Source organism: Hipposideros armiger, unplaced genomic scaffold, assembly GCF_001890085.2.
Source record: "Hipposideros armiger isolate ML-2016 unplaced genomic scaffold, ASM189008v1 scaffold_119, whole genome shotgun sequence".
In the NCBI taxonomy this organism is placed as follows: Eukaryota; Metazoa; Chordata; class Mammalia; order Chiroptera; family Hipposideridae; genus Hipposideros; species Hipposideros armiger.
The window spans coordinates 2356732-2383275 of NW_017731469.1; the positions used below are offsets into that span (position 1 = coordinate 2356732).

The 26544-nt window shown below is 40.3% G+C and overlaps 1 protein-coding gene across 2 annotated transcripts in view; it reads left to right on the forward strand.

Moving 5' to 3' along the window:
* OPHN1 (oligophrenin 1) overlaps nucleotides 1-26544 on the forward strand; it is a 286883-nt gene that overhangs the window by 152471 nt on the left and 107868 nt on the right. For both annotated transcript variants that reach the window (XM_019648067.1, XM_019648068.1), the window contains exons 9-15: nucleotides 1135-1264; nucleotides 2653-2753; nucleotides 6922-7013; nucleotides 11007-11085; nucleotides 13182-13215; nucleotides 13748-13810; nucleotides 15179-15253. In XM_019648067.1, the coding sequence (XP_019503612.1) occupies nucleotides 1135-1264; nucleotides 2653-2753; nucleotides 6922-7013; nucleotides 11007-11085; nucleotides 13182-13215; nucleotides 13748-13810; nucleotides 15179-15253 (574 nt within the window). The remainder of the gene's footprint in view (nucleotides 1-1134; nucleotides 1265-2652; nucleotides 2754-6921; nucleotides 7014-11006; nucleotides 11086-13181; nucleotides 13216-13747; nucleotides 13811-15178; nucleotides 15254-26544) is intronic.

Below are 26544 nucleotides of genomic sequence, written 5' to 3' on the forward strand. Positions count from 1 at the left end.
GCACAGCCTTCCCATTCTTGACATACAGATTCTTTCTCATTCATTTAATTAACCCACATTGAATGACTGCTGATGGATATGAACATAAACCCTGTGCCAGGTGTTGTAAAAGGCATTGGACATCCATAGTGATTAGGCATGTTTGTTTTTCTGTCTTCAAGGAATGTAGTCTCTTGGAGGAGAAAAACATAATCACAGATAAATCGTAATCCTTTATGATAAATGTTAAAAGTTAAATTGAACTTACTGCTGTTGTTTTCTTTCTGGGCACTCTTACTCACTGGAATGTGAGAGCCCTTCTCTTCTGCTGATTTACAAAGTCTTTCTGTAACCAAGTTATTCACTTGAATCTTCCTCAAGTATAACTTGATGGGCATGAGTTCAACAGCAAGCCTTTGTATGTTTTACACATGGCGAACTCATTTCAAAGATAATGAGCACAGTGGGCCCGACTAGATAGGGCAGCCCAGATCACCATTTTCGCTGCCATCATGTCACAGTCTTGAGACTAAACACTAAGGACTTCTAATGGTTTTCATACCCACATTTCCAACTGTGTTTTGCCATTGTGTTTTAGTTGTGCAGTGTTCAAACATTAAAATTAGCTTCTTAAAATTAGCTTTTGTTATTCATGATTATGGAAACTAAGTTTTCTGTTGACCTATCTTCCAACAGAGCACCCTATCATACATTTTATCCTAGTGGCCGAATTACATTCAGAGTCACGTAGGCAGTAGCTTTACTTCAGGCTGAACTTAGACGGTACCGTGATAATATTATCTTTGGGCATCTTCTTCATAGTTCCCCTTTTTGTGCAGCAGAGGTCAGTCTCAGGCTCAGAGTTCTAAGAGCCCTTATTTATTGGAGCTTTATGTGATTCCCATTAGAAAAAAAGTCCCCCAAATGTGGTTTTATGGGTACAGTGCTATTTATGTGTGTTTCCCTTTTAGTCTTTAGCGCCGTTAAACTCCATAAAATCGTTTTCTGGTCACTGTGGCATTTAACATCTATTTTTGCTATGTTGTAACATGGCATGAAAGCCGAGAATACTGTGGGTCTCTGGCCAAAAAAAAATGCTTATTTATGATGATGGTGATGATGATAATGATGATGATGATGATGATGTCTTTGCAGACAAGAAATCATTTCTGCAGTACCCGGGAAGAGATGGAAGAACTTAAGAAAAGGATGAAAGAAGCTCCCCAGACATGCAAACTTCCAGGACAGCCAACCATCGAAGGCTATCTCTATACGCAAGAGAAATGTATGTGAGATACAATACAGGGAGACCCACTGGGTTTTAGTAGGCTGGCACCTACTGCCACTTGGCTTTTCCAAACTCCGGGCACCCATATTCAAGACCGCTGATAGCTACACCTCTTTGGAGAGCAGTCTGGGAATAGTGAAAATAAAAAGGAAGGAAAAATTGGAGGGGAAGGTTATGGATTTGTCTTATAAAGGCTCTGGGATGATAGGACCTCAGGTCTTATATGCGATTCAAAATGGGGATTGATAATTATTTAACCCTTTTCAATGACTTTGACTGGGGCAAAAAGAGAGGTAGGGGATAGGAGGTAGGAAAATAATATTTATTCCACCTACTATGTGCCAGGCATGGTGCTGAGTGCTTTACATACAGTATCTCATTTCACCTTTGAAACCACCCCATCATACCCATTTTACACATGAAGCCTCCGAGACTCTGATATCAACTAGCTACGTGATCCTTTTATGCCCAGTTTTCTAATTTGTCAAGTGGATATGATATTGCCACTCAGTTGAGTGTATGCTTATAGGGCATCATTTTTTCTGACAATATTCAGTGCATTGGGCATACAAAAATGTGGATCAGCCTTTGTTTTTGCCCTTGAGCAGTGCACAGTCTGACGAGGAAGACAGACAAGTATATCAAGAGTTATAAAGAAATATGTTGAGCACTGCATTTGGGGCATATGCACGAGGGCTTCACTGAGGAAGTGACATTTGAACTGGAACTTGAATTATGAGTGAGATCTTGACAGGTGAAGAAAAGAGGAAAGAAAATTCCAGGTGTATACCATGCATGAGCAAAGGAACAGAGGTGTACAAGGATCTAGTGTGTTTGTAGGGCCTTGGTTTGCTAAGGATGGTCCTGGTTTACATGCATTGTCCTGATGTAATTATTAATAGTGCCCCATTCACTCTTAAATACGTCTTGAGTTTGGCTTATAAATTACATGGCATCAACAAATTAAGTCGTCAGTAGGGTCCTGAACTTATTCAGTTCCACAAGGATGGAGAGGAGAAAACAACTGCAGGAAAGATATTTAGGGGCTGAAATGGACGGAACCCAACCGCCAGTCTGACAGGCCACATGACAAGGCAGGGGAAGCGGAGGACTAGATGTTTCCAGCTCATGCGATGAGGTGTGTAGAGGAACACGGCCAGATGAGGGGTTCGGAGCAGCCAGAGCAGATGCGGAAGCAGGTGATGAGGGTTAGGCTCTCCAGGTGACACCGGGCAGGTGACACAGCATGGCTGGAGCTTGGGAAAGCGGGGGCTGGCTCCGGGGCATGACCCCGACAGCAAGCTGTGCACAGCTTCCATCTTAGGGGTGGAATGACTGTGCAGCCGAAACTGAATTTGCTAGCTCATCTGTGTCTGTTTTTGTAGGGGCTTTGGGAATATCCTGGGTGAAATACTACTGCCAGTATGAGAAGGAGACCAAGACGCTCACCATGACGCCTATGGAGCAGAAGCCAGGTGCTAAGCAGGTGAGTTGTGTTGTGTGCCACATTTTCTGATGTGCATCTGTGACTGTATCTCAGCAGAGGGTAGATGCTGACGTAGTGTCAGAGAAGAAGTCCGTCACTGCCATGTGTAGCCATGACTTCATGTGTCTCCTCAGCGTAAATTTACATTGGGCCAAATACTGCTCAGTGAGTGAAAGCTCTCTGTTAAGTATGTCAGCCCTTCTGAAAGTGCCTGCACTGTCAGAGCACTTACTAAATTATGACAAGTGCCTGTCACGCTGTACAAAGAAAATTTACCAAAACATGGGTGAATTGTGACATGATGGCAGCAGAAATGGTGATCTGGGCTGCCCTATCTAGTTTGGCCCACTGTACTCATTTCCCTTGAAAAGAGTTCACCACGTGTTGCTGTTGAACTCATGCCCGTCAAGTTATACTTGAGGAAGATTCAAGTGAATAACTTGGTTAGAGGTAGACTTTGTAAATCAGCAGAAGAGAAGGGCTCTCACATTCCAGTGAGTAAGAGTGCCCAGAAAGAAAACAACAGCAGCAAGTCAGGATCCTCCTAAACAAAGACACAAAATTTATTGCCGCTGCAACTTACCAACCTCTTTCATCTAAAAATACATCTATAAATTCCAAGTGTTCAAAATAGAAATGAGTGTCCCAAATTCTTTTTTAAAAGAGTGTGTCTAAAGTTGCACTAACCTGTACCCCACAGTCTGTAATACTCAAATATCTTGAAGCAGTCACTGCCTCTTCTTCCATCCTTCAAACGTTCAAACTGAAAGTGGCAAGATGAGTTTAACACACTGAGAAGACAGTTTACTTACCTGGAAGAATCCCCTATGTTATGTGATGTTATGTTATATGTTGTTATGTTAGAACATGCAGCCAAAGCATTTATTCTGTCATCTCACTTTTGTCTGTGTTTGTAGGAGTTTGGGGAACACACACACACACAGACACACACACAGACACACACACACACTTGGGTTTCTTAAGATGAAAGCTGATAGACAGGCTATTCACATTCTAAAGTAGTTCAATGCGTCCTTTTAACTGTTAACATTTAACAGCTCTCAGACAGGTTTGGCGCATGATTTTAAAAGATTTTCATCCTTTAGAAATTGTTTGCAAAGTGAAACAATGTTCACTTGTTAGGAGTGAGCATTGTATGCATGAAGACTGAATTTAGAGAGGCAGGAATTTGGAGAAACTTGGGCCTATTTTCTCTATTGCTGGTACTTTCCGTGGAAGAGCTGTCTTCTGTGACTTGTTCATAGGAAATTAGAGAAGACTGACATTTAGTGGCAGGCTATTAAAAAGCAGCTGTTTTGGGTCTTTAGCCACAATTTTGCCACTCTGCTTTGAACGTGGATTGGAGGTGGGATGCACGCTGAAGCTTATCAAATGGGGTTTCTAGAATCCTTAGCTATGCTATATGGGCTGGTTATTCGTTCATGACTCTAAAACTCTCCTTAGTTTCCAGTCTGCCAATTGCCAAAGCACCTTTCAGTGTGATTCAAGTAGATTTAACTTGTCCCAGTTCTGTCAGAACTTAGCTGATGTATGTGACTGGCAAAGCTTTATAAACAACCGTGTCATGCCGTCTCTTCCTTTGCTTGTTATACACACATTACTTTCTAAATCCCAGGCGTTCAAGTTCCTCCTTAGACAGTAAGCTGATTAGGCCCTTTCTGTCCTGCTCAGAGGTGCCTACTGCAAAGCTCAAGACAGAGGCAGCAGATGCCACTTTCATATCCTCCTAGCAGCTGAGAGCAAGTGCTTCTTTTCATTTTTGCCCCTCTTCCCTTTTCGTTGAGTGGCTGCTTGCAAAACTGCAGTCGTGTCAGCCTAAGCAGTTTTAATATGGGATTCCTGACAGAACAGAAAGAGGAACTTGGTTCTGCCTTTCGAAGGAAGAGGGGGTGGAAGTAGTTACTTGAATTGCCCTTAATTGGAGTTGGAAATGGTTCCTTGTCACTTCTCTGACTTAGTTCCTATTACTAGTTTGTATTTTAGAAAGGTAAAATAAATAAATAAATAAATAAATAAATAAATAAATATGTGAAATAATAATAATAATGATAATAATAAATAACATGGTCAAAAGCCACTATGTTGAAGGTCTGCTGTGTGCCAGATGCTGAGGTGCATACTTTTTGTCATATGCCTCTTAACTGTCCCAGCAGCACTATGAGTTTGAGCTAGCCGAATTTGAAGGTAGAGGAATTAGCCCTCCTGAGGACTAGGAAGCTTAGCGCTGTTCCTTACTGGTTCAGCCTGTCGACCGCCATTTGTTGTTCTGCTGGTCACTTGGCACATTGCCATCCCGATGTTTTATGAGATTCTTATCCCTTCCCTGTTAGGCATTTGTGCTAAGAGGAAAAGAGCGCTCCATTTTGAGTCTCAAGAACTGGTTTTAAATCCTAGCTCTGTGGCCTACTAGCTTTTTGTTCTTGACTAAATGACTTGTTCCTTGTGTCATTTTCCTTATCAGAAAAGTGGCACCATGAGCATTTACTGAGCACTAGCTCTTTGCCAGGTACTAGAGATTTAAAGATAAATGAGACACTTTCCATGTCATTGAGGCGCTCTCAGTCAAATAGGGAAATCAGACATGAAAACAGGAAGCTTTAATATAATGCAGAGGACCCATAGTGGGCGATGTATGGGCTTTGGGGAGGATTTTGAAGGAAATTGAAATTGAACTGCAGTTTCTGGAACCAGTAAGAGTTTATGCAGACAAAGAATATAGAGAAAGTCATTTCGGGTGGAGGAAACAGTGTGTGCAAAGTTACAGAATCGTGAAAAGGCATGATGTGTGTAAGAAATACAAGTAGTTTTTCACTGATGGCACATAAAACAGGGGTGCCTGAAGGTGGACCTGGAGTGGTGGGCAGAGCCCCTGAGCTGTGATGCCACCAAATCTGAGGGAGTTGAGTGTTTAAAAGAGGGATGGTGAGCACAGGATGAGCTTGTTAAGTACTCTCATCTTGAAAGACCAATGATGCTCAATATCCTAAGTGTGGGAGTGGGGGAGGCAGATTGAAGGATGGATTTCGAGTTAAGTTTTTATGGTGCAGGACCGCAAAAGGATAGGCCTGTGGGGCTTGAGTGTGCCAGTGAGAGCGAAGTAGTGGATGAGCAGTTGTACGGGCTAGTTTGGATGGCATAGTGCTTAGGCTTAGATCTGGCGCTTAAGCAGTGTTTCCGAATCTCAGACAACAAGGTGGGTCGTATTGTTTCCATCGAATAGCCTGTGAAGTTATGATTCAGAGTGAAAAGGATTTTCCCTGGCTCACGTAGCTAGCAAAAGGCACAACTGAGACAAGGCCCCAGGTTTTAAGCTTCCTAGTTTATTGCTATTTCCACTATACCAACTTGGGTGACTTTGGGTAAGCCATTTTACCTCTGAGCTTCACTTCCCTGCAAGGGGCGTAATGAAGAAAGTTGGTTTCAAAATACCCAGTGTCATATGTTACACCTAGTAGGTGACCGATTAGCGTTATTTCTCCTTCCTGTCTCACATTGTCTCTGTTGAGATAATAGAGGGGAATTTTAATCTGTGGAAACAGTGGATTTTAATGGCCTTGTTCAGTGCCCACAAGACTAAGGTGGACCACACTGTCCCACACATACAAAACACCAAATGCCACCTTCACTAATACATACATTGGCTGACTTTCCCTCCCCCTGCCCTGTCTTTGGAGAGGTTGCTTTTGCAAGTCCTGTCATCCTCAAGAGTCTGGAGATGCGGAACAGAAATGTTTGTCTCCCCTCCTCCATCTGCCACTCTAATGGAAGGTCGCTTGCAGAAAGCCACTTACCCATTGAAGCCTCCCTACCTAGAAGTCTCATGAAAATTTTATTCTGCACACGTAATGCCATTTGGGCAGCCCATTTCTCCTACACTCCCCTTCCATGATGTGTAATGAGCTTCCTATTTAATCAGCCATGCTTGGAAAGGAGTGGTGGCCCACCTGAGTGTTTTCTCTTGGTCTCAGCCATTCACTGATTCTTGCTGCAGTCACTGTTTGAAAGGACAAGGTTCTCAGTGAGGCTACACATCACCCCTGCTGCCTTAACAGATGCCTTCCAAGTGACACGGAGGACACTGCAGGAGGCAGAAGAAGCTTCTGTGCATTTTTTCCCAAATCGGCTATTAATTCTTCTCTTGTATCAGGGGCCCTTGGACTTAACCCTGAAGTACTGCGTGAGAAGGAAGACGGAGTCTATTGACAAGAGGTTCTGTTTTGACATAGAAACTAATGAAAGGTAAGCTGGGCTGGTGGGAATTGGCAGCGTCCCTGTGTGCCAGGTGTTGAGCGTGCATAGATCTCTTATTTTCCTCTGTCAGCTCTTGTTGATGCAAATGAGTAAATCCGTTCATGACATCGTTGTCTTGGCGCTTCTGGCTGCCCTTCCCAGGGGTCCCTGTTAGACGTGGCCCGGCGCTGGCTCTCTCTATGCACACTTTAGTCAGCCGTGCGTCGCCTGCTCCAGGCAGAAAAAGTCATTCCTCACATTTCATTCTCTCAGAGATGCCAAAGGTTAGCATTTGATGCTGCTGCAAAAAGGACAGGAAAACAAAAGTCTTTTTTTTAAAATCTCCTAATATAACATACAAGAACAAGTGAATTAGAATGCACTTTGAAGGGGAGATAGGTGGGATGGAGGGTGGCGATGGGACTGGGGAGTTTTTTCCCCCTACTTGGTGCAAACATCACACAGACTTACCCCACTTTGCAGATATTTACGTAATGTGGAAATAGATTATCAACTTTCTGATTTCAGCTAAGGCTTACAAACTTTGGACTTGACTGCCTTTGTTTCTCTCCAGTACCTTCTTTTTGTTTTCTGAACGGGCACAATTTTATTAGATGGGAGTTTAACGTTTACATTTTAAAATGAGAGCATTTGGAGTTACTTTGGCATGTTCTGTAGGTGGGAGGCCGATCCAAAATCCAGTGAATAAAGGTGTTTCTGTATTTTACTTCAGTCTGTTGTGTCTATCTGTTAGGCACTGGATAATACAATAGAATTGAACACAATGATCAGATTACTAGAAAGGAACTTGAAGGTTGAATTACAATAGCATATGAACAAAACTATCAGAAACTGGAATCAGAAAGATTTGTCTAAGAGATGAGGGCTTTTTTGGGGGGGCGGAGTGATCTGCGAATAATTGACTATTAGTGAGTTTCCCCATTTAAAATGTCTGTTTGTGAATCTATATGAACTTTTTGTTACAAGAGAATGGTCCCCATGAAAGATGGCTGTGATCCTAAACACTGTTACTAGTAAACACTGTTACCGGCAAACTGTGAGGCTGTCACTCTTTTTTCCGACAGCTGCAGGCCCAGTAGGAAGGGAAAATGACTGTTGGCTGTGGCTCCCCTTTCATGAACCATTAGTGTCTCTGGCTCAAAAGCATCAAGGTCCATAAAAGAAATGAACATTTCCCGCCTTTAGTTTCATTCGGATTCCCTTTTCAGCTTAAATTTACAAGCTTCTTGCAAATATTCCCACGGACTCAAGGCAGTTGCAAACAGTTTGGCCTCTGGGCTAGGGCCTGGGACCTACTCACAACTATGTCTCTTGCCCCTAGCGCTATGCAGAGTTCATGGTAGAAACTAAATTTGGTGTTCATTTTCTAATGTATTTTTTTCCTACGCCGGAATGCTGAGGATTTCTGAAACTAAAACCCAGGAATCAAATTTTGATGTGTCTGTGATTTTAGTTACCACGTGTTGGGCACTTTTAAAAATGTTCTCTCATTTAATCCCCTCCCCAACTGTACAGGTGAGGTGACTGAGACTGGAATATGGTTAAGTGACTTGCCTAATCAAAGTCACGTACGTAGTGACAAGGCTGAGCTCAAACCCTGACAAGGCTGAGCTCAAACCCTGGTCTGTCGGTCTCCCAAGCCCATGTTCTTTTTAATTCATCCCCTTTTCTATTATAAGCAGAATAAATGTGCTGTGAAATAGAGCGTCAAGTATAACAGTGAAGGTACTGAGGCATCTCTGCGCATGTGGAGTTTTCCAAGGGATGTGACATCTGCTTTCCTGGCTAGTCAATCTGACATAAGGAACAGAGTCAGGCTTCCCAGCAGGCATGAGGCGCTTGTACTCATGTTCCCTGCGGCACAGAGCAAAGGACTCTGTGAATCTTGTTTTCTAGTTTGGGAATAGAGGATAACTTTTTGTAAGTGTTCTTACCAGTATTTGAAGCCACAGGCTTATAGCCCATCACAGCTTGAATAGCAATAATAATAATAATAATAATAATAATAATAATAATAATAATAATCACAACAACAACAACAACAGTGACCGTTACCATTTGCTGAGTACCTGCTATGTGCCAAGCACCATTCTCAGCCCTTTAAGTGAGAATTTCCTTTAGTCTTCACCACAGTCACATGAGGTAGGGGTGTTATTATCTCGACCTCACAAAGGAAGACAAGGAGACGGAGAGAAGTGAAGCCACTTAAATGACACAGCTAGAAAAAGCTAGAGCCAGGGTTCAGGCTCACACTCTTAACCTCTGTCGTCTGCTATGGATGTGCTCCATGTGCCCTTTTGGTCCAGATGGGTTACTGAGACCTTGGGGAGGGCACAGGCTTTGTCTAAGGTCACAATGGAAGACCCTGGATGAGGAGTCAGTACTCTTTACCTCTGGCATCCTGTTCATAACAATATTGTTCTTTGAACCTGACTTTCTGTCATACTCCAGGATCTCCCAGTGCTTTCTGAAGAGTCACTTATTATTCTTTCAGCTTCTTGGTAAGGTCAAGCCAGGACACACACTGGATTTTCTATTTCCCAGATAGGGAAGATGAGTTCCAGAGTGGTTTTAATATCGTATCTGGTCTTCAGTGTCTGCTTTTCTGTCTGTGGCCCACCTGCTTGCTTGCCTGCTTTGTGGCTTCAGGATTCAGCTGGGTAGCTGTCTTTCCTCAGATTTTAGACGTTTTCACTCCATGTGATATAGCCAAAAGGCTGGGTGTTTCTAAGAGAAAAGTAAACTTGAAAGAATCCAGGACTCAAAGCCGACTCCTGGTTTTCAATTGATTCCGGCTTGAAGATAATTTGGGAGCTTTCTTTTAAAGGCATGCTTTAATGAAGCAAGTGATTGGGAGGGCAGGTGGAACAGACGTCTCATGATAGCACAACTGTTGGTTCCAATACCCTTATGGATAATGAAACTGAGGTCCAGAGAGGCCCAGTGACTTTTTCAGGGTCTCTCGTCATTGTTCTTATCGTGTCATGACTCTGAGAGAGGTCTCATAATGGCACAGTGAGGCAGACAATGCAAGACTTTATGCTTGCACTAATATGGTCAGTCCTATTGCAAATTCCCAGTTTGCTTGTGAAGACCTAAAAAGACCATACACAGTATACCAGCTTGGGGGATCTCCGAAGATACAGTTAGGTACTCTGCAAGTAAATAAAGGAAAATTGGACTTGAGGCTGTCTGCCATGCAGAAGACTCGGAATAGTGTAGGGCTTAAGAAAGTACATGGCTGCTTTACCAGAATTACTAAATTCAAATGCTGGCTGTATACTTACCCACTGTGTGAACTTAGGTAACCTCTCTGTTCCTCAGTTTCCCCTTCTGTAAAATAGGAATTACTATAGTACCTGCTTTATAGGCTTCCTGGGAAGAGTGAACAAATTAATACCTCTGAAGTACTTAGAACAGGACCCAGTACCTCGTGAGCTTTCAATAACTAAGAGTTGTTGCTGTTAGTCATAAGATTGCTTAAGTCAGCTGAAGGGCCTCCCTCCTGGGGCTGAGCCAGGGTGCATGTCGTTGACTTCTTTCCAACTGGAAATGCTCCTGGACACCCTAGGTGGTGGAAGTAGCGAAGCCATTTTCCTGAAGGCGAATGTGCTGGTGAGAAACATGCTCACCCCTAGAGCCCAGGCCAAATGGCTGGCTTCCAAGACAGGGAGGCAGGGAGAGCCTGTTTGGCTCAAGCACAATGGGGCCAATTTAAATGTATATTATGGTGCGGTGTCTTGGCATAGCTCGTCCTGTTTCCTTGCCTGACCCTGGTGTAAGGCCGCCCAGATACCACCTCCCCAGGGTCCCCAGAGCTCCTGTTCTCTAAATGTTCTGTTGCTTTCCTGAGTAAAAGAGCATTTGAAACACTGGAGCCTACTCAGTGTGACACCTCCCGGGGCTGAGACAGACCTTAGATCACAAGACTCCATTTTCTCAGTGAGTTTTCTGCTTTCAACTTGTCATTTTTTCCCTTAGGCCAGGAACCATCACTCTGCAGGCCCTTTCAGAAGCTAACAGAAGGCTATGGATGGAGGCCATGGATGGGAAGGAGCCTGTAAGTTAACCTCAAACTTTGGGAAATACCTGGGCAGCTTAGCCTGGTGAGTGAGTGCCCTCTAGTGGTACCAGAGGGTCTAGGACAATTAAAGCGTAATAGATCCTTCCGACTCAACATTTTTAGAGCTAGAAGGAATTGTTGATTTGCCATCGCTTGTTCAACAAGTAAGGCAAGTTGAGTTCTAGAGGCGGGGCGGGGGGGGACCTTCTCTAGGATCACCATCACGGAAGGCATCCAAGCTGGGCCTAGAACCCAGGGCTCCTAGCTCACTGCTCCAGTTTAAGTTATACAGCTGTTCCCAGAACATCTTAAAGAAAATCAAGTCTCATTTCAGTTTATATAATCAATATGTGTTCATATGGAAGGATGGAACATAAATGACGTGGCTGGGAATAAGCATTTATTAAGCTTTCAGTGAAAATCGTTTTGCTGCACCCTCTACATCCCCAAGTCAGCTTATTGTCTGTAAGGGTACAGCTAGTGGAGGAGATGGCATTGCCGTCCTGTATCCTAAGATCGCCACTCTATGCAGAAGGCTGTTACACAGGAGGACAAGCGATACCTTAGAAGGGTTAGTGGTGATCCCGGAAACACCAAAACGAATAGTCAGAAATCACTGAAAAGCATTTTCTCTCTTTAATATTTTCTCAGTAGGTGTCTTCCAGTGGCCTATGAAATAATATCAGCTTCCTAGTGTTGGAGTCTCAAAAGCCTAGATTTTGATCCTGGTTCTGCCACTCAGTGGTTGTGTGACCTTGATCAAGTTATTTCATCTATCAGTGACTCAGGTTTCCTCTCTTCAGTAAAATGGCTTTAATAATCTCTGTTCTACCTACCTCACAGGGCTGCTTTAAAAAGCAAGTGAGAGCCAGTCTGCCAATGATCATGTGATTTTTAGTTTTTTAGGTGCTTCGAACTAGTCTGAAGAATGGCTACAGAGCTACTGAGACTCAACAGTATTCAATGCAGCCTAATCTCCTTGCTTTACTCAAGGCAAACATTTGCTAAGAGGGGAATTATATTCCAGGGTTTTCTTTCTGTGGGTCCACAGTGCCCAGGGATCTAAAGAGAAGCACACAGACCCCAGACTGCATTTATAGCAACCCATCCGGAACGTGGTCGTGACCTGTCTCCCCTCCCTTCCCTCTCACAAATCTGGAGTTTGACTATTACATGCCTTTGAGGTTTCTCTAGGATGCCAGGAGGCTCTGCACAGGCCTTTTAGTCTTGACTCCCTGTTCCAAACTTGCTCTCCCTCAGGTTTTAAAGATCAGAAGGATGCAGATGGCTTTTTGTGGTGAATGATGTTAGAACATGGCCCACTTGATTGTAACAGACTTTCCCCAAATATCTTGTTTGTAAAAGTGGCAGCAAGGGGTGGCCAGCACAGAAAGCTGTCTCACCAAGGTGCCCATAGGTATCCACAAATATTCAGAGCATTTCCCTTTAAAGGAGAAGTTGTTAAAGCACATGCTACCCCACGGCATACACATCACTCATGCTGATTTTACAGGTATGGATTTCCAAGTCTGGACATGCCCCAGATTTCATCAGGAGGTCGAGGTGGAGCCAAGACTGACTTCAAGAGTCAGGGATCTCCTTTGGTCTCTCATGTAGCTGTCACAGGACACTTCAAAATGCCTCCGAGAATCCTGGGTCAATGCATGGGTCTCTTTCAGACAGACACTTGCCTTTCCTCAGAAAAACTCCTATTCAGTAGTATTTGGGGTATGGGAGGTGGGTATAGGGAACATTTCAGTTTTACCATCAATGCCCGTTACTCAGGTATGTATGAGAAAACCACTGCCTTTCTGGCATGTTCTCTGGCTCCATCAGAAAAACTCGCCATAAGTAAATGTCTGAGAGGGCCATACCTTCGGCTGCAGTGAGCTGTATGAAATCCAGTGTCGTCGTCAGGGATTGTTAATCTGACTGTTTTCTAGGGACCTGGGCCAAGACTGATTCTGTTCAGCCCACTTTTCCTTCTTGTAGAAAGCCTTGAGTCATTAATGGTGTTGATTTACTATTATTTGCCACACTTACCTGTAGTGTTCACCATAGCCATGGCTCTCTCTGTTTCTCTTCTTTTGTAGATATACCACAGCCCCATAACGAAACAGGAAGAAAGTGAGTCAAATTTCTGATCTACTGACATTATAAACTGCCAGCTGTCCTAATCACAGTAAATGCTGTCATCAGTGACATGTGATGTTGATGCTAGTGTGTTTATGGATGCTGCTGTGTGGAATGAAATTCAGACCTATTTTTAAAAAAAACGTGTCTGTTGATTGAACTAAGGAAGTCACCTTATCTTACCTTATGGGGGAGAAGTAACCGTAATATAAAGAAACACATTATACCCTTCCTTTTCTAGACGCGAGAGAAACTGTGCGTTTCCAGCCTGACGTTTCACATTTGATGTTGCTCGTGCCTAAGGCACACATAATGCAAAGAGCTAACTGAAAGCATTTTGTGTTATAAGGAGTAAAAACTCTAACCAGCACCCCTCCGATAAAAGGACCTTTCTATTCAATGCTGATTGGAGATGAGCCACCAAACCCTTAGTTCTCTCACTGCGGTCTCTTAGCATGATGATTGAATGCTTCGTAGTGAGGCGTGTTACAGGGGAACTAACTCTGCTTTCCTTTGCTTGAAACAGTGGAGCTTAATGAAGTGGGCTTCAAGTTTGTGAGAAAGTGCATCAATGTCATTGAGACCAAAGGTAAAGTAATAAACCATAGCCCTGGAAGTGTTTGAATGTGGTCACTCCAGATTTATCCTGGGACAATTTTTTTTAAAGATTTTTTTTTATTGGGGAATTGGGGGAAGGGGATCCGACAAGTTGCTGTTGTTTTGTTCTTCAGTCTAGTTGTAGAGGACGTCGTTTCACTGGCCCAAGTTGGCACCATCATTGCGCTCTTCCCGGGCGAGGCAGATCAGTCGCCGGCTTCTAGACGGCCGCTCACTGCGGCTGCTGGCCGCTCACGCTGGCTGCTGGCCACACACGGTAGCCCATGGCAACCCACTGCCACAGGGGCTGCAGCCTACGCCGTCGCCGGCGACTCATGGCAGCCCAGCTCCAGGTTGAGCTGTTGTTCAGCATCTTAGCTGTAGAGGGCAGTGTCACTGGCCCTCATATCTGGGATCCGAACTGGGGCCCTCGGGCATCCCAAGCCAGTTCTTAACCATGGCGCCACTCAGCCAGCCCCTGGGACAATTTTTTGAAAGTAGCAATGATGCCACCTATTGGTCAGGACCCATTTTAGGAATAAAGACTGTTTATAAACCTTGAACACCAGGCACAATTTGTAAAATTTCAGCGAATTCCAAACCAGCAGTACCCAAGTATATTTAGATAATTGGTGCTTCCTGCTTTTCAAGAGACATAGCTTCAAATAGCTTAACTACTACCTGGTACTCCTCAAGTAGTGTTCTGATGGTAATCCTCCATAAAAGAGAGTTCAGTTTCTCCCACAATACATACTGGTTTAAACATTGATAGGGGCAAAGCTAAACACAGACAAATGTGGAATCAGCATTTTCCCAGGTTGACGATACTCTCTAGTTTCTCTGAGACTATTTAGAATGAGGACAGATGTAGTGTATGAGCAGTCTCTTTTGTTCTTTGAAACGTTGCTTTAGCATTTGTTCATGCACAGAATGGTCTTTGGTTTCACGTGTGTCACACTCCAGCCCTCTCTTTCTTCATAGCACTGCTCAGGAGCATCTTGAACGCTGCTATTTCCCTTTGCAGTGAAACCCTATCTCCTTTCCAAGATGGCAGCCTCATTTGTAGCCATTTGCTGCTACCCACCTAAGCGTATTCTTCTATTTACTAGAGAGTGGATTCTTTTCTATACAGATTAATGAGGGCTTGATACTATCCAAATGAAAGTATGAAGAGAATTATTTGGAGAGATGCTTCAGGACTGTTCCCCTACTACAGGGGAGGCCTGGAGGACTGGAGAGAGTAGGGAGACCCATTCCTGTTTGAACTGACTCCAGTGTGTTAAGTACCAACTTTCTCTACCCAGAGGTAGATGAAAGCTCCAGCTATGTAAACACAATTGACCTGCTTTTCTTTTCCTAGGGCTCAAGACAGAGGGATTGTACCGTACCGTGGGCAGCAATATTCAGGTTCAGAAGCTGCTGAATGCCTTTTTTGGTAACAATTTTATTTTCATAATTCTTATTTGGAGCTGTTTGTGTATCAGGAAGAAATGTAACTGTAAGAGAAAAAAGACATTGTTAAAGAAGGTTGTAGAATTAAAAAAATATTTTCAAAGATAAAATGCACACATATTTGCCTACCCTGGATCAGAGACACTCTTCCCTTGAAGAAATGACTAGCATCTCTCCTTTCTCACATCTTATTTACTCCTCAAACTCTTTGGAATCTGGCTTTTTCTCCAACCTCTCCACCGGAGCTACTCTGATTAGGCGTAGAAGGTATATTCTTGTGAAATCCAGTGGACACTTTCAGTCTCTGTCTTGCTTGATCTCCTTGTTGACCACAACCCCCTATTTGAAACTTTCTCCCTCCATGGCTTCCATAACTCAGCAGTCTTCTGATTCTTCTAATATTTTGTATTCTGCGTTTCAGGTGACTCTTGTCAGGTCCTTTTCCTTCTCATTTTATAAATCTTGTCTGGGTAGTTCCCAGACTTCTATCTTTGCCGTCTATTGTTTCTTCTTCTACATGGCTTTCTAATGGTTGATTTTTTTATCAACCATTATGGGTCACATTTTTCTTTTTTAATGTCTAATAATTTTTATTGGATGCTGGGCATTGTGATTACTGAATTTCAATTTTGTTGAGTTCTTTTAAGGAGTGTTGAATTTTCTTTTGTAGGCAGTTATTTGTGGATCAGCTTGATCCATTTTAGGCTTTCTAAAAAGCTTGTCAGGACAGGTGTAAAGTACCTTATACTTGCTAGTTTAGCCCTACTACAAAGGTCTAACTTCTTTTGTTTCTTAAACATCTCCCAGCTCTATGTGACTTCTAGGAATTGTTCATTTTAAAGCTTCCTTGTGTTTCTTTGCCTAGTTTCATGGATTTTTTTTTATCCTAGTCACTCATGGCTTAGTATTTAACAACAGACTCAAGGGGCCAAGAACTTTTCATCATTGCAAGTTCAGCTTTTCATCATTGTATGTTCATCATAAGTTCAACAAAACTGACTATCATATTCCAGGGTATTATTTTGCATGTGAATATCGTTATTGATTTCTAGAGTTACACTTTTAACTTATAAGCATAAATAAAAGAATTAAAAACATTTATATAGATATGGAATTAGTACTGCCCATGTTTAATGTGCATCCTTATTTTTCACTTACTAATTTGGGCAAAAAAGTGTGCATTATACATGGCAAAACACGGTAAGTATCTGCTAAGGGTCAGGCATTATACTCAGGGCTGTGGGTTAAACAGTGAGCATACCACTTGAATTTCCTATCTTTGTGGGGTTGACATTCTATGGGCTTCAATGCTCAGCTAGCTTACAATGTATAATTCTGTGGGGAAACCTTATTGTAAGGCTCTTTCTTGCTGTGTATCCTGGGGACTCCTCAAAGTCATCTTGCTTTTCACCCTACCCTGATTTATTCCCACACCACTAGGGGTTTGCTGCCTTGAACAATGTAAGTCAGTTTTTCATTTGGTCACCATTTGTTTGTTTGGGACCAGCTGAAACAACTGTTGACACTTGGTAGCAGGGTGACCTGGTACGAGGATTTCTAGGTGCTGAGCTCTTAACATCCTGAGTGGCACACACAGCAGCAACTCCAGCATGAATGTCCCCAATGCATTATCTGTTGTGTTGATTTCCTTGAAGTTTTAATCAGGTTGTCTAGCTTCAGCTTGTAGGACTTTGGGAAGTGGACAGTTTTAGTCCCCAGCGTTAGGAGGCTGGGAAAAAAATGTGAAATGCTAATTTGGAGAGTTGTAGCCAGATATTGCAGGAAAGTAGAAGCATTGAGAATTCGGTAGGTACTGACAAATTGTGCAAGATGGCAGAATCCAGTCTAATTTACAGGTTGATAAAATAGAAAGTAAGATGTATTGGGTTGTCAGAAAAATCATGACGTATTTTTTTCTATGTTTTTCATTGCAAAAATGCATCATGACTTTTCCGACAACCCAATAGATCAAAGACAATTAATAGAACTAGAATCTAATGGCCCATAAAGACGTGCTATAGTTTTCCATTGAAATATAAGATATCTCCCACAAAATGTCATCCCCCCTTTTAATTCTTGTTTACAAAGTAAGTCTGGTCTCATTACATTTGACCTGATTATTTAACTACATGCAGCAAAAATGGTAATTGACTACATAGGCCTTTTTAAGTTTGCTCTGCTGGAACTTTCATAAGGAATCTCAGGTTTAAGTTTCCCTTGCTCCATTTGTTGAAAAGACTATCCTTTCCCCGTTGAATGGTCCTGGTACCCTTGCCAAAAATCATTTCACCATATATGGGGGATTTATTTCTGGTCTCTCTATTCTGTTCCATTAGCCTATGTCTTTTTTTTTATGCCAGTACCACACTGTTTTTCTTCCCCATAATTACAATTTAAAAAAAAATCTTGTGTTGAGAACTTTGAAGATCTACTCTCTTAGTGCCATATTGTTTTGATTACTGTAGCTTTGTCAAAGATAATTGCACCAAACAATTAAGGGGGTGATTTTATTCAGACTGTTGCAACAGGGAGAACCTTTATTAATGAGATATAGCTCATAGAAGAAGAAGGGAATTTGGGGTTTTATAGAAGTAGGTAAGCAAGGGAGTCATCATGAGTTTTATGTGAGTCACATGGAGGGATGGACATGTGCCTTACATGGGAGGGCAGGGTGGGTGGTCCATTGAAGTTAATTCTTTCTCAGGACACAAAGGGATGGGGAGAATTCTTAACCATTCCTGTTTCTTTGGAGCACAGGGTTCAGGTCAAGTTCAGCACTGTCACTATAGTTAAATAAATAAATTCCTTTTTTTGCCAGGACTTGAGTTAAAATATCCTGGATTTTGAGCCGAAAATAATTTGGTTGTTTCCCTACTTAGATATTTAAATAGGAAAAACCTGCTTTGGTTTAAATAGTTGCATTTCTTTTTTAGTCATGCTACAATTTATTTTTTCCAACCAAATAAACATATAACCAATTATGTACTCAAATTACTCTCTTCCTTCCAAAATAATACTTTGTATGTGACTCAGAAGACAGTTTTTTTATGTACTAAGGGAACATAATTATTAGGTTTACAGTTTAAAATTTGTTCCTAAAACCCTTTCTCCATTTTTATTGTTGAAACAATCTCACACATAATAATGTTTATATCCACACTATACAAGGCAAAGTTTCTAATTTTTTTCACATGATTCTGAATATTTTGCAGTTTCTTGAGGTTTTAGATGAACCATTCCTAGCAAGACTGCCTTAAATTTATACCCTCCTAAATATTAAAGTCCTATTTTTTTCTTATTCTTGAATCATTGAAACCACTTCTTACTATCGGAAGTAGCTGACTCTTTTTTTCCTATTAAAAACATACTTTCTAACTGCAGTCAGATTTTTTTGTTATAGCCCTGTCATTTAAATTGTTCTTGGATTTTGCCTCCTGTGTTATGAGGATTACTTTTGGGCTGATCTCTATTAGTTTTTTGATTTTCTTTTAGAGCAAAGTAGAACAGCTTGTGTCTTTGGGCATTTTTTACCCATTTTAAAAATTGAGGCACAACTAATGGACAGAGAAATAAACACAGATCTCAAATGTACATTTTTAATGGATACTTTTTAAAGACATTCATTCGTGCACTAAAGTACACAAATCTCAATGAATTTTCTCAAAGTGAACAAACCCATGTAACCAGTCAACTTTCTGTCTCTATAAATCTGCCTTTTCTGGACATTTCATGAAAATGGAATTTTCTGAAATGTGGTTTGTGGTGTCTGGCTTCTTTCACTCAGCATAATGTTTTTGAAATTAATCCATGATATACCTATGCATCAGTCATTCATCCATTTTTATTGCTAAATAGTATTCTGTTGAAGGAATATATCACATCTTCCATGCTTACGTTGATGAACATTTGAGCTATTTCTAGTTTTTGGCTGGTTTGAATAACACTGCTATGAATATTTGTGTCCAAGTCTTTGTGTGGACATACATTTTCATTTCCCTTAGGTACGTAACCAGGAGAGGAAGGGCTGGGCCATATAGTAAATTTATATTTAACTTTTTGACAAAGTTCAAAACTGGTGATAATTTTACATTAGCACCAGGAATGCATGAGGGTTCCTGTTTCTCCATGTCCTCACAACTTGTTTTTATTGTCTGTCTTATTTTTATTGTAGCTATCACAGAAAGTTTGAAATGGTATTTTATTAGAGTTTTTAATTTGCATTTCCCTACTGACTAATAGTGTTGAGCATTTTTTCATGTACTTATAAGCTGTTTGTTTATCTTGTTTTGTGAATGTCTATTCATATCTTTTGCCCATGTTCTGTTTGGGTGTTAGTCTTGTTATTATAGAGTTTTAAGGTTTCTTTCTAAATTCTCGCTTTAAATTCTTTATCCAATGTGTGTTTTTCAAATATTTTCTCCCAGTCTGTTGCTTGTTGTTGTTGTTGTTGTTGTTTTTATTTTCTTAATGGTGTGTTCTGAAGTGTAAACATGTTAAATATTGATGGAGTCTAATTTATCATTGTTTTCTCTCATTAACTGTGCTTTTGGTGTCATATCTAAGGATTCTCTGCCCAACTCAAGGTCTCAAAGATTTTCGCCTATGTTTTCTTGCAAAAAACCATCATTTTATCTCATACATTTAGGCCTTTCACCCATTTTGAGTTAAATTTTGTGTATGGCGTGAGCTGAGGATATCCAATTATCCCAGCAGCATTCCTTGAACAGACTTTATTTCCCCCATGAATTGTTTTGGCACGTTTGCCAAAAGTCAGTTAGCCATAAGTATAAGGATTGATTCTGGCCTCTTGGTTCTGCTCTACTCGTTTATGTCTATCCTAATGCCAGTTTTACACTATCTTGTAACTGATGCTTTTGAAGTGAGGAAGTGAAAATCTAAATTCTTTTTTTCTGCCTTTTCAAAATGGTTTTGCCTAGTGTAGCTAGTTTGAATTTACATTAAATTTAAGGTTGTTCTTGTCAATTACTACAAAAAAAGTCTGTTAGAATTTTGATGCAGATTGCACTGAATTTATAAATCAATTTGGGGAGAATTGCCATCTTAAGATTATAAATCTTTGTCTTAGTCATATCAGCCTGCTACAATACAAGTATCATTTACCGGGTGTCTTACACAACAGATATTTAATTCACGTAGTTTTGGAGGCTGAGAAGTCCAACATAAAGGTGCTTGTGGATTCAGTGTCTGATAAGGGTGCACTTTCTGGCTCAGGACAGGCATCTTCTCACTGTATCCTCACATGGTAGAAAAAGTGAGAGTGTTCGCTGGGGTTTCTTTTATGAGGGCACTAATCCCACTCATGAGAGCTTCACCCTCATGACCTGATCACTTTGTAAAGGTCCTGTCTTCTAATACTGTCAAAGGGGCGGTTAAGTTTGAACATATGAATTTTGGGGGAACACAAACCTTCAGTCTATAACAGTCTTCCAATCCATAAAAATGGACTGTCTCCATTTATTTAGATCTTCTTAATTTTTTGAACAAAGTTTTGTAATTTTTATTATACAAGTTTTATACTCCTTTTGTTAAATTTATTTCTAAATAAATTTAACATAATTTTTTGTGATGTTATTGTAAATGCAGTTTTAATAAAGCTAATTTCATTTTCATATTGATCATTATTCATATATACAAGTAGAAATACAATTGACTTTTGGATATTGATCTTATTTCCTGTGACCTGTCTGAACTCATCCAGTAGCTCTGATGTTTTTGTATTTGTAGATTTCTTGGGAATTTCTTGTATGTGGACAGTACCATACAATTGGTTAATAAAATTGTTTTATTACATCCTTTTTAATCTAGATAATTTTTGGTTATATTTCTTGCAAGATTGGTATTGTCACTATTGTAGTCATATAGTATACTTTATATTATTTAAATTTTATTAATACTGGTTTTATGGTCTAGTATATGGTCCATCTTGGAAAATTTTTTGTGTGCTTTTGGAAAGAATCGGGAATCTGCTCTTACTGGGTTAACTGTTCTGTAGATATCTGTTAGATCAAGTTGATTGATAGTTTTGGTCAAGTCTGCTATATCCTTATTGACTCTGTTTAGTTCTATCAATTATTGAGTGTAGTTTTAAAGTTATGTTATTATTGAATTGTTTATTTCTCCCTTTAAGTCACTCATGAATTTTATAGTTTCATGTATTTTGAAGTTCTGTGCTTAGATTCACCTATGTTTATAATTATTATCCCTTCCTGTTAAGGTGATCGTCTTATCATTGTAAAATGTTCCACTTTGTCTCTAGTGACAATTTTTGTGTGAAAGTCTAGATTTTTGATATTATTTTAACCACTGTGGCTCTCTATAGTTTCTTTTTAGCAAGTTTTTTCCCCCATCCTTAACTTTTAACCTAATTATACCTTTGCATCTAATGTGTGTCTCCTATAGACAGCATATCCTTGGGTCATGCCTTTTTATAATCCATTCCACCAGTTTCTGTCTTCTGTATTTAATCATTTACATTTAATGCAATTACTTATAAGATAGGATTTATGTCTATAGTTCTCTTTCAAATAAAGGTAATACCAGAACTTAGTGTCAACCAGACTTTGCAGATAGCATTCCTCAATGAATTATGTTACATAGAGGGCTTTTGGCTGCATTATCTTGCTACCTGACCATGGGCACATTATCCAACATCTTTGAGCCTGATCTCCATCTATACAATGGGAATCAAGGTAGTAACCACATCATAGGGCTGTTGTGAAGATTAAAGGACATTTTATATGGAAAACATATGCAATAAATACTCAATAAGTGAAAGGGAGAGGACATATTTTTATGTTGTTGATATCACCACCATCATCTTATTTGTGATTGAATGCTTCATCACATTGTCCAATTTTACCTGTGATTTTACCTTAGAATTATAGAAATAAGTGCCAGTTTTGATGACCCATTATAGAACTAAGCCCATTTTTCTCGCAATACCTATGTGATTGATTATTAAAATTTTCTGAATATACTATATTTCTTTATACTTTATCCTATGAAGGTTGTACTGATTTTTAGTCACTTTCTTTTAGTCCTGATTTAAGATGGGTAATTAAATGAGAAATTCTATCTAAAGGTACTCAGTTATCACCACATTCAAAGTGATAACTAATTCCCATTTCAGCTTTTTTTGTTTTTTATATTGGTCAGTGCTCTTAGAGTTCTTATCTGGTCTATAAGGTTGTCAAAAAAGTTGCTTCTACTGAATAAGTGGTCAGAAACATTGAGTTAAGTTCATTAACTTCCAGTTTACCAGTATCCTTTGAGGAATCAGTACGTTGAGCCCACCAAGCCTTTATTCATCCCAGGAATATTGTGAACCCCACATATCTGTACAGCTCAGAGCTTATAATTCATGGAATAACAACTGTAACTGCACTTCTGTATTCCAGTCCCCAAATTCAATGCATTTTGATTCAATCAGTACAATAGATAACCCCAGATTTAGAACTGTAAATTATCACTATATCCCTAAATATGCACTTTATAAACCATTTCTATTTTTTTCTTCAGTTTGGAATCAGAACCTTTAGATATTAAAATGCAATTTACAACTTAATTTTTATTCTTTTCTTGGGGAGAGAGGTGTCTCTTAGGTTCATTTTCTTATTGGATATATTTGTAGTTCACTACAGTCTATTATTTAGGGAAACTGCTCTTTTGTAAAGGTTAAAATTAAAATACTAGCAGATTTTAAACCATACAAGATTTTCTATTTGCATAATATATGTTTTCACACTTTTGTATATTTTTTAATTGCGGTACAATTGACATACATTATATGTTTCTATACTTTTACATTTAACCTAATTCTACCTTTGAATCTGAAGTGTGTCTCCTATAGAATACCTATAGTTGGATTAGTTGGATCCTCTTTTTTTAACCCAGTCTGACAAGCTCTGCTTTTTGATTTGTTTAATCAGTTCTCATTTAATGTTATTACTGATGTGGTTGGGTTTACATCTTTCAGTTTGTTTTTTGTTTTCTATATGTCTCTTATTTGTTTTTTTTTCTGTTACTCTTACTGTTTTCTTTTGCCTTAAATGAATATTTTTATTTTTATTTTTATTTTAAACCTTTCATGATTTTTTTCACAATATGCTTTATTATTTTCTTAGTTGTTTCTTCAGGGCCTACAATATACATCTGAATTTACCAGAATCTTTTTCAGATTTATACCAATTTAATTCCAGTGAGATATAGAAATGGCCACTACTGTTTCCTATATTTCTTTCTATTTCCTCTTACTTTATTGTGCTATTATTTTTACATCTATTGAGTCTAAATATCTTACAAATCCAAAACTACATTGCTATAATAATTATCTTTATGTAATTTAATGTCTTTTATACAACCTGAGAGAACACTCGAGAGCAAGTATATATATTTATAAATGTGGTATATTAAGCTTCTTATTTCTTTTTTTAAAAAATATTTTATTGGGGAATTGGGAGAGGGGAACAGTGCTGGGGAATTGGGGAAGGGGAACAGACAAGTTGCTGTCCTTTTGTTCTTCAGTCTAGTTGTGGAGGACCTCGCTTCACTGGCCCATGTTGGTATTATCATTGCACTCTTCCGGGGTGAGGCAGTCACTCACAGGCCCCTGGATGGCCGCTCACAGCGGCTCTTGGCAGCTCAAGAAAGCTCACGCCCGCTGCCGGCCAACCCCTGTGCAGCCTGTGCCATCGCTGGTGACTCACGGCAGCCTAGCTCCAGGTCGAGCTGTTGTTCAGCATCTTAGCTGTAGAGGGCGCAGTGTCACTGGCCCTCATGTGGTATCGGAACCAGGGTCCTAGCTGCTCAGAGCTGGCGTCCCAAGCCAACTCCTAACCAACGCGCCACTCGGCTGGCCCAAGCTTCTTATTTCTGATACTGCCACTTTATGTATGTTGGTATGCTTACTGGTGTCTCACATTCCTCTGAATCTGTTTAGTTTCCTGATTATTTTTCTCTCTTCTTCAGATTGCTTAATTTCTAATCTATCCTCAAGAGTGCTAATTGCTTCTGTCAAATCTACTGTTGAGCCCCTCTAGTGAATTTTTATTTCATTTGTGTACTCTTCACCTCCCAAATTTTCATTTAGTTATTTTAAAAATAATTTATGTTGCTTTATTGATAGTTTGTATTTGAGGAGTCATTGTCATCATACCTTTCTCTACTTTTCTAAAGCATGGTTTCCTTTAGATTTTTGAACATATTTAAAATAGCTGATTTAAAATATTCTTCTGCAAATTCCACTATCTGGGCCATCTCAAAGAAGTTTTTTTTACCTGCTATTCTTCCCTGTGAATGATTAACTTTGCTTTTCCTTGGCATATGTTGTAGTTTATTTTTTTGTCTACAATTGAACACTTTAGATGACACCTTATAGCAATTCTGAATACCGACTTACTGCCCCCTTAATACATACACACACACCTTGTTGACTTTGTTTTGCTGTTTACTTATTTGTTTAGTGACTTGCATGAAGTATTTCAGAGAAGGCTACCTCCCCTGCATTGTTTAGCTTCTGATGTTGCTTCTCACATGCTCAGTCACCCTGGCATGACAGTGTTTTACCAAGGCTTTCTTGGACTGTCTATTTCCCTGATCTGTACATTAAATTTTCCTCCTCTTTTGGTATCACACTAAACTGTTAGCCCTGAGTAATTGTGGGCTGGTTGCTGCATGGACTTTGACAATACCTTGCGACATGAGTTGCTCTACAGTGATCCAATTAAATTTGGGCCCCTTTGTAGGGATGTACTTTGAGGCTACTGTTCCAGGCTTGCTCCATCCCTAGGTGGGCTTTTCTTAGCTCTTTGCTTGGTTTTCTCTGTTAAACTGTTTTGTGGTTTAGCAAGGTCATGAAATCATCACCCTCTTCTTGATTACTTCCCATCAATACTTACATCATTTTTTTAAAAAAACCCTTAGGCTTGAATTTCCTCACACTGTATTTCAAATAAAGTCTGATTTTGGGGGTGGGGGGGAGAGAGAGTTGGAACTCTGTTCTTATGGTCCGCCTCTCCCCCTGAGTATAAAATCTCTTCACAAATGATCTGGGGGCTGGGTGTTAGGACAGGGACGTGGTTCTCTTATAATGACACCCATACTGTATGAATAGGGCATTGGGTAGAAGCAGAATCCCCTGGTCTTCTCAGATTCCCCCTCCCTGGATGGAACTTCTGCCCTATGGGTGACCTGGCACAGGGATTCTTGGGGCCTATTATTAATGTCCCGCTGTTTCTAGAGTCAAGGTTCCACCGTAACACTGGGGCTGAGTTGAGGTAGGGAGCACCACAACATTCACACATGCTTTCCTGATAGAGCTTCTGCAGCCTAAGGCTGAGGGTGGGATGAGAAGTGCTGAAGACTCTTTGTGGGGAGAGAGAGCTCTATGTTCTTGGTTGCATCTGGCAGGAGTAGGGCTTCTATCTTTCTGAACGGGCCGGAGAAAATGGGATGGGACCGGTTGTGGCTCAAATGCCATAGACGCTCACTGTTCTTACTGAGATTTAATGGATTTTCCTAAAAATGTTTATATGTTTGGTGTCTGCCATCAGGATACTTTCTAGAGATTCTAAATGGTTGTGTTTTTGTTGAAATAATTCTATTAATGGTTGTTTTGCTAGGGAGATGATCCATGGAGCTCCTCATACTGCATTTCAGATGTCTGTCTCTTAACTTGGAAATCCACTTGACATACACGAAATACACTGTATATAACCACCTAGCAACACTTTCTAAACAGCATTAAGTTGTTTTTTAACAGAAAATCTGCATTTCCTACACACTGCTTGTATATTGGTTTTGCTCGTTCATATGCCACTATCCTCTAGTTACAGTAACTGCCATGTTGCATTTGGAAGCCCAGCCTATAGCAGCCTCGGGTTTTTCTCTAGCTATTTTTTCTCTCTGCAATGCTTTTATTGACTATATTAGATGTTATTATATATAGTATGTGTCTATAGCTACATCTACGTCTATATGGGGGTGCCAAAAAGTGTACACAAGTGGACACTGTGGTCAGCGTTGCTCAAGCAGCAGTTCACCGTCATCAGAAGTGTCTGGATGCTGTTGGGAACCACTCTGAGCACCTCTTGTAATTGTAGAAGTCAAATGTGACTTGTATTTAGCTTTTGTTATCAGTATATACTGATATTACAGTTTTAATAGTTTTCCTTTTTTAAAATGTGCATACATTTTTTGGCACCCTCTGTATGTCTCTCTCTCTCTCTCTCTCTCTCTCTCTCTCTCTCTCTCTCT